General features: G+C 49.8%; 3 protein-coding genes across 3 annotated transcripts; 2 read left to right on the top strand and 1 right to left on the bottom strand.

Moving 5' to 3' along the window:
• Nucleotides 1-1,787: 1,787 nt before the first annotated feature.
• N7496_012409 (uncharacterized protein) lies at nt 1,788-5,748 on the top strand (the record flags this gene model as incomplete). The annotated part of the gene is made up of 2 exons (XM_056705322.1): nt 1,788-2,970; nt 3,053-5,748. The coding sequence occupies 2 exons, from the start codon at nt 1,788-1,790 to the stop codon at nt 5,746-5,748; spliced, it is 3,879 nt and encodes a 1,292-aa protein (XP_056549220.1).
• A 1,404-nt stretch (nt 5,749-7,152) lies between these two features.
• On the top strand, nt 7,153-10,341 carry N7496_012408 (NRPS-like enzyme; the record flags this gene model as incomplete). Its single annotated transcript, XM_056705321.1, has 1 exon — nt 7,153-10,341. The coding sequence occupies one exon, from the start codon at nt 7,153-7,155 to the stop codon at nt 10,339-10,341; it is 3,189 nt and encodes a 1,062-aa protein (XP_056549219.1).
• Nucleotides 10,342-11,558: 1,217 nt separating this feature from the next.
• N7496_012407 (Glycine-rich cell wall structural protein 1) lies at nt 11,559-12,020 on the bottom strand (the record flags this gene model as incomplete). The annotated part of the gene is made up of 1 exon (XM_056705320.1): nt 11,559-12,020. One exon carries the CDS (start codon nt 12,018-12,020, stop codon nt 11,559-11,561), a length of 462 nt encoding a protein of 153 aa, XP_056549218.1.
• Nucleotides 12,021-13,472: the final 1,452 nt, after the last annotated feature.

Here is a 13,472-nt window from a genome sequence, read left to right as displayed (position 1 = left end):
AGTGGAACGGGGACCCCGGGGAATAAACTGCCGGTTTTTTGTGTTACCGTTACCCTCTTACCGATTGCCATGGGCTCCATGGATGAGAAATGACTAGTCATGCTGCGAGACGCACCCTCAACCACGACTCCTTTTATATCACATTGCCATTCCAAGATATCCTCTTTGTTTAGATATGGAACCTGGGCGGTGGTTTTTCGAGCGACCGAGATCCGGGGCTTGAGAATACCAGGTTTCCTTTTTTTCCTTTCCTATCTCTTTTCCTTTTTCTCCTCTCCTTGTCTTTTTTGGGTGTGGCCTTTTCCCTTCGTCCAGTCCCGACTTTTGACTTGGACTTGGGCACTTTGTGCTCTGCTTATTGTTTTTTTTCCTTGTGTGTTATCCATCATACCCGCAATTGCTCCATTGCTTTTCCTTCTGTCCACCACAAACCATTTTCCTTTCTTGGATGTTTTCTTTTTCTTTTTCTTTCCACCGTTCTGCTCTGTTTGGCGGTATGTGATGTCACCGCTATAGCATCATCGGTATAACTGCATGTGTTGGACATGATAAGGGAGGGGGGTTGGGTTGGTCACTGGGAATCGGGTTCTAGGCATCTGGGAATGACGAGTGTTTTGTGTTAGTTATGTGTGTTTTTTGTGTTTGCGTTCTCTCTCTCTCTTGTCTGTCCAGCTCGATTGCGAGTGTGTACCAAATATCCAAAATCGTGCCACGGGCATGCCATTTGATATCCTTATACTTCATATTCCTCGGCCCGCACAATCAAGAATCCAAACCCACCTTGCTGAATGACTCCCAACACTTTTAATCTCCGGTTCTCCATGTCGATCAAAACAAAATAAATGGTAGCTCATTTCTTCAGACTAAAAAAAGCCCTCGGAGATATTCTACTTCTATTTTCATCCCGTGGTCGTTGATTGGTCCCTCTAAGCGCCCGCCCTCCCACCGGCGCGTACCGCCCTGTCCCAGCCTGAACATCACATTGTCCCACTGTCAGGTCTGCCACTGGCTCTCGGATCTTCGATCGAGGAGCCAATTACGGCGCTAAGCATGACAAGCTACTGCAGGACGGTGTCTGGGATTTGTGAAGAAGATGAGCTTGCAGGGTACTTGATTGGGTGGATGGGATGATGTGCATGTTGGAGTTTCCCTTGGACTAGCACTAGCACTGGGACTGGAACTGGGACTAGGGGATTGTTACTTGTAGAGGAGGCTTGTAAATGAAGGGCTAGACCTTGGGGGTAAGCTGTCTGGTTTGACATGTTTTATTTTTAATTTTTGGGGGGCTCTCTTTTGATACATCGCTTCGCCATACTTTTGTTTAAGCTTGACTCATTTACCTTTTCTCCTTCTTCTCTCTCTCTCTCTCTCTCCTCTTATTATTTTTCTTTCGCGTTGTTTGATCAAGTACGCGTACGCTGGTGTGGCATTTTTTTTCCTTGGTGCTTTGTTTGGAGGTCTAGTCTTTGTGTCAATCTGTTTATGGTGTTGTTTCATCATTGCATTGTTTCGGGTGTTGCCTTGTCTTGGTATTAATAGAAGGTGCTGGTTCCTTTGTTGCCTCTGCCTAGACCTGGAAGAGTTACTCATTTTTTCTGCAGTCTTCTTGCATCTTGTCATCTGCAAATATCGTCTATCTTTCGATCTATTCTGCATTGCATTTCTCGACTGATACATGGTATGTTGTCAGATAACATTGACAACTGACATCTACCCGTTGATAGTTCAGTTCCACTCTGACACATTTATCTGCATACAGTCCCTTTGATCCTACATCACCAAACAAAATGCCTTCTCGACGACATCAACAGCCTCAGCTGCAGGTCCCAGTCCCTCCAACCTTCCCCCTCTCATCACCCATCAGCGAGGAAATCTCGAGTCCATCGTGTTCATCCGCAGAGGATAGAGATCTAGAGCGTACCCGGCCATTCGACTTCCTCGTCAAGGCGACGAAACACAAACTCGAGTCGAAGTCAGGAAAGGATGGGAATCGTTCGCCAAACTTGTCTCATCGAGATCGACATGACCATCACAGACGACACAGTATTCGGGGTATCACGAAGAAAAAGAAGAATGTCGCGAAACCCGTCGGATTGAATTTGGTTACGGACTTTTCACTCGCGGCGCCGCCAACGAAACAAGCTGATGATGGGCCCGCGCCGTTTGTCGATTTGAATGATCTCAAATTGCTGTCCAAGGACCGGGCGAAGGAACGAACTGGGCAGATCAAGGGCTCGACGGGAACTATTGATGATACCTCTGTGATTACGAATTCGTCGAATATCTCCAGGAAGAGAGCATCCTTTCATCAGCTTCCCGAGGAAACTAGCCGCATACAAAGCGAGACTGGGAATCCATTTCTGGATCCGAAACTCGAGAATCCGTTTAGTGATAGATTCGATCATGGTCTCTCCCCTTCTGATCGACATGTCATGATTGGTCTGTCTGTGCCTCGCAACGAGTCCTCGCATCATACGAGGGACATAGACAGTGCTGGTACACCACTTACACCTTCTATCGTTGTGACGCCCGCCCGCGAAGATGCCCCCTGGTCGACATCTAGTCCGGAAGGTCTACGGCCCCGCGCAACATCAAGTATCTATTCACAACCCACGCCTCGACTGTGGCAGAATGGTCCGGATATCCCGCCAGTACCGGCTATACCAGCTGAGCATTCAACAAAGAAAACGGGCGAGTCGGATTTCCTGAGTGCCCATTTCGCGGCTATGACTCGCAAACGTCGGTCCATGTCTGTGGAGACTCTTATTGAGGACGACGGTGCGGATCACGGACATGTGCATGAATCTCTGGATGATAATGATCAGGCTCCCTTGACGAGACTCAGTGTCAACACCCAGGCGACTAGACCCGAATCCCAGGGTTGGTGGACGTATCTTCTTTCGCCGCTTCTGGGGAAGAAGTCTCCTCTCAGTCCGTCGTTTCCTCGGAGTACAGCCCCCAGCGCGCCAAGTACGAAAGGCACACACAAAGAATGGTGGGAGAAAGAAGTTTCCTGCTTTTCTCCTGAGACACCCGAATCGGCTGTGCCGAGTCAATGGCGAGAGGAAAAAAAAAAGTCTAGAGCAGTCTCGCTCCCTGGCAGTCAACGAGGAGCCGGTCTCCTCGGCCAAGAGGCAAACCACTACATCGATGATATTCGGTGGACGAGCTATCCAGGGCGAAGCAGCGGAGTATTATCAAGCCAGTGCCCACGAATTATGGAGCAAAACAAAAACACCCTATTTCGAGTGCTACAATCATATCTGCTCCATCACGCCGGAGTCCGTTGTAGCGGCGATCTACGCTGCGCAGTTTCAGGCTGATCAAGGGGAAACTCGGGATCGGGGGTTGATCTTTGCTGAGGCACAGTTACAGCAGAAGGATCGCAGTTTGCCTGTACCTTCTGGTGGGAATAAGGGTCTTCTTATTGATGTTGACTCGCCGACGGAAGAGGGTGCAAGGGGTATTGAGCATGACAAAGAGATACATTCACCTGCGTCGACTAGTTCCTCGGATTCTTGGTCTTCGAGTATCACTGATGAGAATGAGGTCCGGCATGAGAAAACCTTGTCTGGGCCACCACAGCAGACGACTAGAGGAGTCGTTCCTGATGCTCCGGCTGCGCAACCGGTTCAACCTCCCCCTGCTGCAGTGCGTGTTCATGAGCCTGCTCCTGTTCCTACAGCTTTTATGCCTGAGCCTCCACCTCCAGGTCCAATTCCAGTTGCTCCTGCGGTCATGCCTGAGCCACCACCACCCCCAGTACCGGCACCTGCGCCGGCGCTGGCGCCAGCTCCTCAGATTATCAACACTATTTCACCGCCGACGAATAACATTCACTATATGCAGCCGCCTATCACGATGCCACCTGAACCTGCTCCGATAGAGAGGGCAGCTCCGCAATATGGCTCTGCTTTCCCTCCTATGAACGAGCCCCCACCCCCAGCGCAAATGCCTCAAGAACAACCACGAGCAATGAACGAGTGGCCCTTTGTACCTCCTCCTGCTGCTGCACAAAATCCAACACACGAGGAGTCAACTAGAGCTGCGCCGGTCCCTGTACCTGTGGCACCACTTCCAATCTCTGAGCATCCGCAGGAGAATCATGTACCACCACCGAATCCAAATCAGAATGAGCCAATATCACCTGCATTTCAACGGGCAGCAGGAGGACCCGGTGCAATTCCAATGAGCTCAATGAATGAAGTACAAGCTCCGGCTCCGGCATACGGTCAACACACCCGAGACGAAGCAGCTCTGCCTCCACGATATGCACTTCATCCAGCCCCTGGAGCAGCAATTATGAATCCCACCGGTGAAAGGGGACCAGGAGAAGCCCGTCGTCAGAGACTAGAACGGGAGGATGCAATTGGCAGAAAGGTTGGTGGATTCTGGCGCGGACGGGCCTGTTTCAGCAAAAAGGGTTGCTTTGGACGTCCAGGACGTGAAGGTCGGACTAAACGCCGCTGGTACTTTTGTATTTGCATGTTCTTCTTGATCATCGTGATTCTGGCTCTTGTGCTAGCACTCACGTTGACCAGAAAGGGTGACACAACTCCAGTCCAGTCGCAGTGGCTCAATCTAACGGGGTACCCACCCATGCCAACGGGTATCTCTACAGTTGCCGGTGCAGAGCCTCAGCTCGAGAGGTCGAGCTGTATCAAGCCCTCCTCCTTATGGAGCTGCGCCCTTCCCAAGGGTCAGCAGTCCGATAACAAGCCCTACGCCGCAGACGAGCCCAACTTCCGTCTTGAAATCCGCTTCCGCAACGGGACATACAACCACAGCACAGTCCCAATCTCAAGCAAAACCCGTCGAGGTACCAATTCCTGGGATCCATCACCCTCGCCACCAAGCATCGCAGACCAAACATTCCTAGGCAACACAACAGACGGGAACTCCCTCCCCTATGCGGGCGAAGAAACACCCTTCTACCTGACCATCCTCTCACCCGTCAAAATCACATCGTCCTCGCTCTCCCGCCGCTCCTCAAGCAACGACACAACAACCTTCCCAAACCTAACAGCCGTCATCCCCGCCCCGTCCGAGAACTCGGACGGCACAGCCGCAGCCGCAACACTCTACCCACTCCCCGAATCGCAACCCGTCCGCCTCTACAACCGCGGCAAAGACAACGAACACTACGGATTCTACACGTACTTTGACAAATCAATCTTCCTCGCCTCCCGCGCCCCTCTAAACGGCAGCGCAACCGATTCTTCCCCACTCGACACGAACGGGGGCTCGACCGAATCCGACGCCGTCGTCCGCTGCACGTGGTCTCAAACTCGCTTCCTCGTGCAAATATGGACTCAGCCGTCGAAAATGGGCTACACACTGCTCAAGTCCGGGAATAGTTCACGCACGAGCACAACCACGGCAACAGCGACGGCTACTTCATCTACTTCCTCGGCGACGTCATCTTCGTCCGCGACGGATTATACAAGGCCTGGCTCGTTCCCGTATCCGATTAGTATCACGCTTGATCGGCACGGGGGCGCGGAGAAGAAGAAGTTGTTGTATTGTTATGGTGTGGAGAGTGATCAGCATTATAATGTTACGGATCGGAAGTTGCAGCTTGAGGATAGAGGGGTTGGGGGCACGTTGATTAATCCTGCGTCGGGGATCTTTGATGATTTGGAGGGAGAGTCGAGTTCGAGTTCGAGTTCGAATTCGACATATGGGGGCACTGATGGGGGGACGGGGGGTTGTGCTTGTAGGTGGGCGAATTGGGTTGCGAGGTCTTGATGAGTGTGATTTGGCGTTTCTTTCTTTCCTTTTTCTTCACCTTTGGGGGGGTTCTTTTCGTTTTCTTGCATAGAGCGTCGTTGGTAATGACTTTTCCTTTGTTTTGATAGAAAATTTTTGAGATTTTGGCATGTCACTATTTCTTTTTGGCTCTTTGCATAAAGTAGAGTTTAGCCTTTTTGTAGATATTGCATGAGAGAATAACCTCTAGGACTCAGATTCTTATATTCGGCATGGGCAGATTGGGTAGTCGTATATCTGATTGAACTCAATAGACATAATCTCTAATAACTTCAGCTCTCTAATGAACCCCTTTACTTAGATCAGAGATTCCCTTGATGCATTAAATTATGTTAATTTAGGCAATATGGTATTCAGAGCCCACGTAAAGAGAGGGTGGACAAGCTGGATATTATCATTATCAGATTCATGTACAGATAAGCAACAGAATGTGGGGGAATGTGGGTCACCGATACGAGCTGTTCGTTATCGAGTCAGCCACCGAGTGCCACCTGGCACTTTGCACATGCGTTTCGCTATCCTCGATGCTTTTCAGCATTTTCAAAGTTTCAGTATTTGCTTCTTAAAGTCTCAACATACTACTTCCTAAAAGGGCAGGAGTCGGTTGTCGTTGTTAGCCTACGCACGTAAGTAGCACTTCAAGTCACCAACGATAGACCCCGCGCCAAGCAGTAGTCCATGTTGGTCAAGTTACACAAGCTCATGCGACCAGAAGGCTGCATGGGACTAGGCAGTGTAAGCACCATTCTAGAATAGAATTGGTTACAAGGTGCGCTGTGGAGTGGATCAGCTCAGCTCTGTCTTTCCCCAATTACTAAGCTCGGATCTAATCTAAAATTCCAGGCTCAACTTCCTCATGGAGAACCAGAAGAACCAGTTTTTTGCCGCTGATCCAAGCAATGTGAGCTGTTTCCAGTCCCAAGGTCTAGGTCTGAGCGGCGATGCCGATCAACGGTGTGGGGGCACCAATCCCCCTGTGCGTGATTGGCTATTTGACTATATGGCGAGCTGAAGACCCAACGCTGCGCATAGGATATTCCTGTCATTCCAATTCTTAGCGTGAAAGACTAGAATGGTGCTGCAGTAGAAAGCTGTGTGTATTGACGGAATTTCTTTGTTGTAGTAGTGACAATTTCCCTACCCTCGCGAGTATGGTGGGTCCATCTCGACCCATTTTGTATGCAGTTCGGGACACGAGTGCGAGCGAGCCTTGCCGTCATCTTTTAGACTATTCCCCATAGATTACAAGGCTCGGCCTTGAGAGGAGATATTTGGGGTCTGAAATTATTTTGAACGCGTCATCTCTGCGAATAACTTGCTTTTAAATAATTAGGTTCCCAGGTCGGGGCATTTTCGAGGACTATCATTCAGGAACAACCAAACATGACAGTATTTCGTCCAGAGGAGGAACTCCTCCCAAATGTCGTTGACTATTATGCAAAAGTCAGACCAGATCAGCTGTATGCTGAATACCCCAGGTCTCCTACCAGTTATGACGAGGGATTCCGTCCCATTTCCTACCGAGCATTTGCAAATGCGATCAATGGCATTGCTCACTGGTTGACAAAAACTCTCGGCCCAGGCAATGGCGAGAATCTAGCTTATATTGGTCCCAATGACCTACGATATCCGGCTTTGGTCTTGGGTGCTGTGAAAGCCGGGTACTGCATGTTTCTCCCCTCTCCTCGCAACAGCATTGCCGCCCATAAACATCTACTCGAAACTCTCAATTGCACGAAGATTCTCGCTCCCGTTCCGCGGCCGCCATTTATCACTGCTATTCTAGACGCGCTGCCATTGTCAGTGTACGATATTCCAAGTGTTGACGAGTTGCTCGCTACGGATTACCCACATTTCGAGTATACCAAATCCTATCCGGCAGATCGAGACGACAAATTTGCCATTGTTCATACCTCCGGCTCTACTGGCCTCCCTAAACCAATTATCTGGAAGTTATCCACGGGATGTGCACACACGCGCATGTTCTACCTATATCCGCCCGAGGGATTTGAAAACCAACATGGGTGGTCCATTGGAAAAAGACAGTTCATGCCTTTGCCGCCTTTCCATGCCGCAGGTCTAGCCAGCTTGACTTTCCTCAATATCCCCGCAAATGTGACTTGTATTCTTCCTACCGCCGCGGGACTCCCCACGGCCTCTGCTCTGGTTGAAGCTATGAAACAGACACCGATGGACATGGCCAGTCTCGTGCCGTCAATTGTGCAAGAGTTGGCACAAGAGCCAGAACTTCTAGATTATTGCGCCCAAAATCTGGAATACTGCTTTTATATGGGCGGTGATCTACCTCAGGCAATTGGTGACAAAGTCGCGGCCAAGATCAGGCTCTACAATCACTATGGATCATCTGAGGTAGGACTTCTCGCTCCGATTTATGCGGTCAATAAACGAGATCGATCGAAGGATTGGAGGTATGTCCAGTTTCATCCGGATGTGGGAGCCGAGTTCCGCCAGGCTACTGAGACAGAGTATGAGCTTGTTGTGGTCCGAACACCAACAAGCGAGAAATATCTGATGCCATTTACAATCTTCCCAGATCAGGAAGAGTTCTTCACGCGTGATCTATTCGTCCGCCATCCAGATCCTAATAAGTCTGATTTATGGCGCTGGAGCTCTCGCTCTGATGATGTGATTGTTTTTCTTAATGGCGAAAAGACAAACCCCGTTTCCATGGAACAGCACATTTTGGCCGCCAACCCCGGCATCACTGGTGTTGTGGTAGCTGGTGCACAGCGGTTTCAGGCTTCCTTGATTATTGAATATGGTGGTCAGAAGCTGCATTCGACTGAATGGGCTGCTACCATTGAAAGTATCTGGCCCAGTATTGAAGAAGCAAACAAGGCTTGCCCTGCTCATGCCAGAATTTCTCGAACTCATATCCTCTTCACCGCTCCTGACAAGCCGTTCCCTCGTGCTGGTAAGGGTACCATTCAGCGAGCCGCTGCGTTGACTTTGTACTCCTCGGAGCTGGAGACGTTGTATGCACATGCAGATCGCCTAGGCTTGAATGGTGAAGACGAGCCCACTGGGCCTGGGCGTGTCAGTGATGTTGAGCAAATTTCCGAGTTCATTGTGCAGACTCTAGCCTCGATCACTGGGTGGACTTCTGATCAAATCAAGACCTCGGAGAATTTCTTCCATTTAGGATTGGACTCTCTGCAGACCATCACAGCAACGCGATCTTTCAAGCGTGGCTTTGATCTGCCCTCTTTCAGCCCTAATCTCATCTATCTGCACCCATCGCTCTCGAGTCTCACACATGCAACCTTGAAGCTCATGGAGCATGATCAGGTTTCCGAAAAGGCAGTCAAGGAAGCACAACTGCAAGAAAGAGAGGAAATACTGAACGAGTTTATCGCCAAGATTGATGGTCCTCACATCGATGCAGCAAGCGAAAATCTTCCAACCTCGCATACCGTCTTGCTTACCGGCTCTACGGGCACATTGGGCACATACATTCTTGATGTACTTCTCAAGGATCCGTCAGTCTCGCACATACACTGCCTCAACCGCAGAGCAGACAGTGCTGAAATCCAGCGCCAAAAGAGCACATTCTACCATTTGGACTCTACTTTAGACTCTTCCCGAGTGACCTTCTGGCATGCAGATCTATCTCAAAATGACCTCGGATTGGAACCAGAGTCATTGAAGCTACTTCAAGAGTCAACTACCGCTATCGTCCACAACGCTTGGAACGTGAACTTCAACCTCTCCCTCCCATCATTCAACCCCGATTTGCTAGGCTTGGTCAACCTGATCAATTTCACTGCAACTGCTTCAAATGCACCGAATCTGTTCTTCCTCTCCTCTATCAGCTCCGTCATGGGCCATGAAACCGACTCTCATCTGACACCAGAGAGTATCATTTCCACCGACACCCCCGCCCCGAACGGATATGCAACCAGCAAATACATAGCTGAGAGGCTCTTGGGCCATGCAGCTCAGACACGTGGAATCCGCACATCCTTTGCCCGCGTTGGTCAAGTAGCCGGTGCAGTCCGCACACCTGGTCTCTGGAACAAAGCCGAGTATTTCCCCAGTCTGGTGAAAAGCTCATTGCAGATTGGCGCCGTTCCAGATACTGTCGGTGCAACACTCGACAGAATCGATTGGGTACCTATCGATCTCCTCGCAGATGTTTTGACTGGTCTGGCGCTACGTGAATCCCAGCCAAGTCACGTAAATGTCTACCACCCGTTAAACCTCCACCCAACGACGTGGAGCAGCATCATCGCCACTATCGCCGATGAACTTTCCCAGATTTCCGGCGGTAAACATATGGAGTCTGTCGATTTGTCCGAGTGGGTGCAGCGGGTACGACAGGATATCGAGACCTCTGGTGGTAGTCAGAGAAAGGTGGGCGAGTCGGACCTGCGGGCACTTTTGGAGAAGAACCCGGCTGCCAAACTGATTGAGTTCTTTGAAGGGGTTGTCTCTGTGCAATCTGAGAATATCTTGGATACGCAGGGGACTGCTAGTTTTAGTGAGAAGTTGAGGTCTATTGAGGGTATCAAGGAGGAGTGGATTCGTAAGTGGGTCAGGGAGTGGATGTAGCCTTGCCCTGTTGTTTAAGTCTTGCTCGGCTCTTATTAGCTTATTTAAATTAAATCCACTATTCAGTCTAGCGGGTATCTTTGTTCTCAGGAAGATAAAACGATGTTGTCTAGTCAGTAGGTTCACGAATGAAGGTAGTAAGTAGTATATTTGCAGATGCTGTGGAAGCTGAGTGTCAGGTAATAGCACTTTTTGATTTGGTTTGATCTACTTCCTAATTTTCTTTTCCAGTTTTGATTAACAGGGCTCTTGCTTGAGTGTAGCACTTGTAGGGTGATTAGGTTAGGTGATGTAAGAATACAAGAAGACTTGGAGGGAGCATCGCAAATGAAGTATGTGCTTCTCCTTGCCCTCATTTGTCCCAAGATTTCAAAGTCCCTACATTTTCCGACTACAATACGCTACGCTGAGGAAGCTTGAAGAAGTGACATAGGAAAAAACCGGAATCATGGAATCCGCAGCGGCGATCTCCGTCCTCTGGCAAGGCTTCTACATCCTTTATTTCGAACGTTTGCCTCTTCGGGTTTACTCGCCGAAAGGCAAACTAACGTTGTTGCATCCATAATCTGTAAAATCTAATTTCAAACTTTGAGCTTGTTCATATGACGCGTACCTGCGAGAAATACTACGAGCATATAAGCGAACTTCCCGACATTCAGGACACTGTTAAATGGCAACTCGTCACGCCACTGACTATTAATAGAGTATATGCAATCGTCACAGGTCCCAGGGTTGCATTCGCCACCGAGATAAGGTTTTAGTCGAGATATCATGACTTGGGTGGGCCTGGCTGGTCATAGCCTACAGCCTAGATTGCTGACAAGAGCGATTAGAATCATTTTGATTTTGACTTGATTCCACAATGCAATACAACACAGCTAAGAGAAGCCAAGGCTTGGTTAATTCTAAAATTTTGGGAATTAAAATTATATTAGTTCGGTATATTCACCCAAACATCCAGTGACAGTACAAAGAGCGCAGTCCAAAGCCACCCATAAACGCCATTCCTCTTCACCCCAGTAGTCCATTGCTTCTCGGTATCGACAATCATCCAAAAATCACAAGTTCAGTAAGACAGATGGACAGCAGCCATTGATATCAAACCGAAAATAGTCTCAAGGGATGTCGAGAGGAAAAGATAAAGTTCCGAAGGTGAAGGGACCGAAACGCCGGCATAAAGCCAAGAAAAGAAAAGATATTAATTGTTAACTTCCCGCTTAAGCCAGGAAGATGAGAGCGCCGTAGGCGACGCTGCCAAGACCAGCGCCAACCATGCCGAGCTGAGGAACAGAGACCTTGGCACCGGGGTTGGAGGGGAGGAAGCCGGTAGAGCTGGGGGAGGCAGGAGTGTTGCTGGCAGAGCCAGAGGCCGAGCCCGAGCCCGAGCCCGAGCCAGAACCGGAACCTCCAGAGCCAGAACCGGAACCTCCAGAGCCAGAGCCGGAACCTCCAGAGCCAGAGCCGCCTCCAGAGCCAGAGCCGCCTCCAGTAGTGCCGTTGCCGCCGGAGGTACCGTTGCTGCCACCTTGGGTACCGGTCATGATAGGGTGGGTGCCAGTGCTAACAGCAGTGCCCTGGATGGAGGCACTCTTCTGGTGAACTGGGGGCTCGTGTAGCTTGCTAGCCTGGACGCCGGCAGCAATTGCCAGGAGGGCCAGAAGGGGAGAGGAGAAGTGCATTATGGCTTGAGAGGATGAAGCTGAAGCGATTGGCTCAAGAAGGAAGACGGGCTTCTTGTCTAACGAATGACGAAGCTGGAACAGGGTGTTAGTATGCTATTTCCATACAGTTGATGTTTCTCATGAAGGAAACATACCTGGGGGAGGATACTAATGCGATGGAAGCTCTGTGGGAAGAAATCTGGAACCAGTCTCCGGGCGACGAGGAAGCCATTCTTATAGATCAGAAGGTGTCCAAATCCGGCCTATCAGGTCAGTGTAGTAAGTGATGATGCCATGTAACATGAGATAGAAATTTTCTCTCGCATGTCCCTCTCAATAATCTCCTGTGCCTCTCTCCCCCCTCGACAGAGCCTCGGTACCACAGCTATGAGACGAGATTTACTCATCGCGGGTTTCCGCATCCGGGGGTGGGCACCTCAATGTCACTCTGGGCCTCCGGCCGAGCCAGCTCCACCGTGAATCTCTGATAGGAAGCTCTTCGGGACCTCGACCTCGACATAATCAGGCGAATGGCGAGCAAAGGTGGAGTCCATCATCGCCGCAAAGGGTAAGTAATTATCACGTGATTTAGTCCCGAATAGGAAATCGATAGCATCGAAAACGGACGGATCACGATCGGCGTCACAGCATCAATGGGGAATACCTCATCAATGGGGTGAAACGTGGATAATTGCATTGTCTGGGGTGCAGCTATGATGGTAGTCTGCTTTCAGGTGTGACGGTCCTTTGGGGCGTTTTGGATGCCGCAGATGCCACATTCGCTATAAAGGAATGTACAATGTGTCACTGAGATAACGGCTGGAGGAGATCGCCAGTAGTTTAGACCGAAAATCCACACGGCAAAAGATACACATACAGAAGTTCCAAATAAGCTAATTGACGGTGTTCTGCAGGGAGATGTAGTGAGTCCTGGTGAGTCGCAGGGCCTGGAAGTCTCGACGGTCGGCATAAAGACAGAAGGGAGTATGAGTATTACGGAGGAGTTCTTGTACATAATATCGCCAGTTAAGCGACAATTTTCGTGAATTTGATTGCTCCAGTTTGAGTCAAAGAAGGTCGTCGATATCGACCGGGCTCTTTCGTTGATCGAACGGGTAAGCCAGTCGTCCTTGTGCTTCAAGGGCCACTCTCAAGCCATGGGATGCTCCAGAATTATGGCAATCGCCATATCCCACTGCATCCGGGGACGGTAGTGTGTATAGATGGCGCCAGTTCTGCTCAAAGTGACGATTGTCTCTGACAGTTGCGACCTTGATCGTCCATCCGGCAGGAATGCTAGAAGCATCGACCCCGGATTAGGGATCGTCGAAGGACTTGACAATTCCGTTCAACTTCGTCAGTGAAAGAATAAAGCCACATTCCATTGCATCTGTCAGAATCAACCCTTCGAGACTTTCGATATGTGCATTGCTTCCAGATTCAGATCGAGACGTAGTAGTAGCCACCATT

This window comes from Penicillium cataractarum (genome assembly GCF_028827025.1).
Source record: "Penicillium cataractarum strain IBT 29864 chromosome Unknown utg000010l, whole genome shotgun sequence".
Taxonomy (NCBI): domain Eukaryota; kingdom Fungi; phylum Ascomycota; class Eurotiomycetes; order Eurotiales; family Aspergillaceae; genus Penicillium; species Penicillium cataractarum.
Note: the sequence above shows the minus strand (reverse complement) of the source record. Positions and strands in the feature narration are given on the sequence as shown.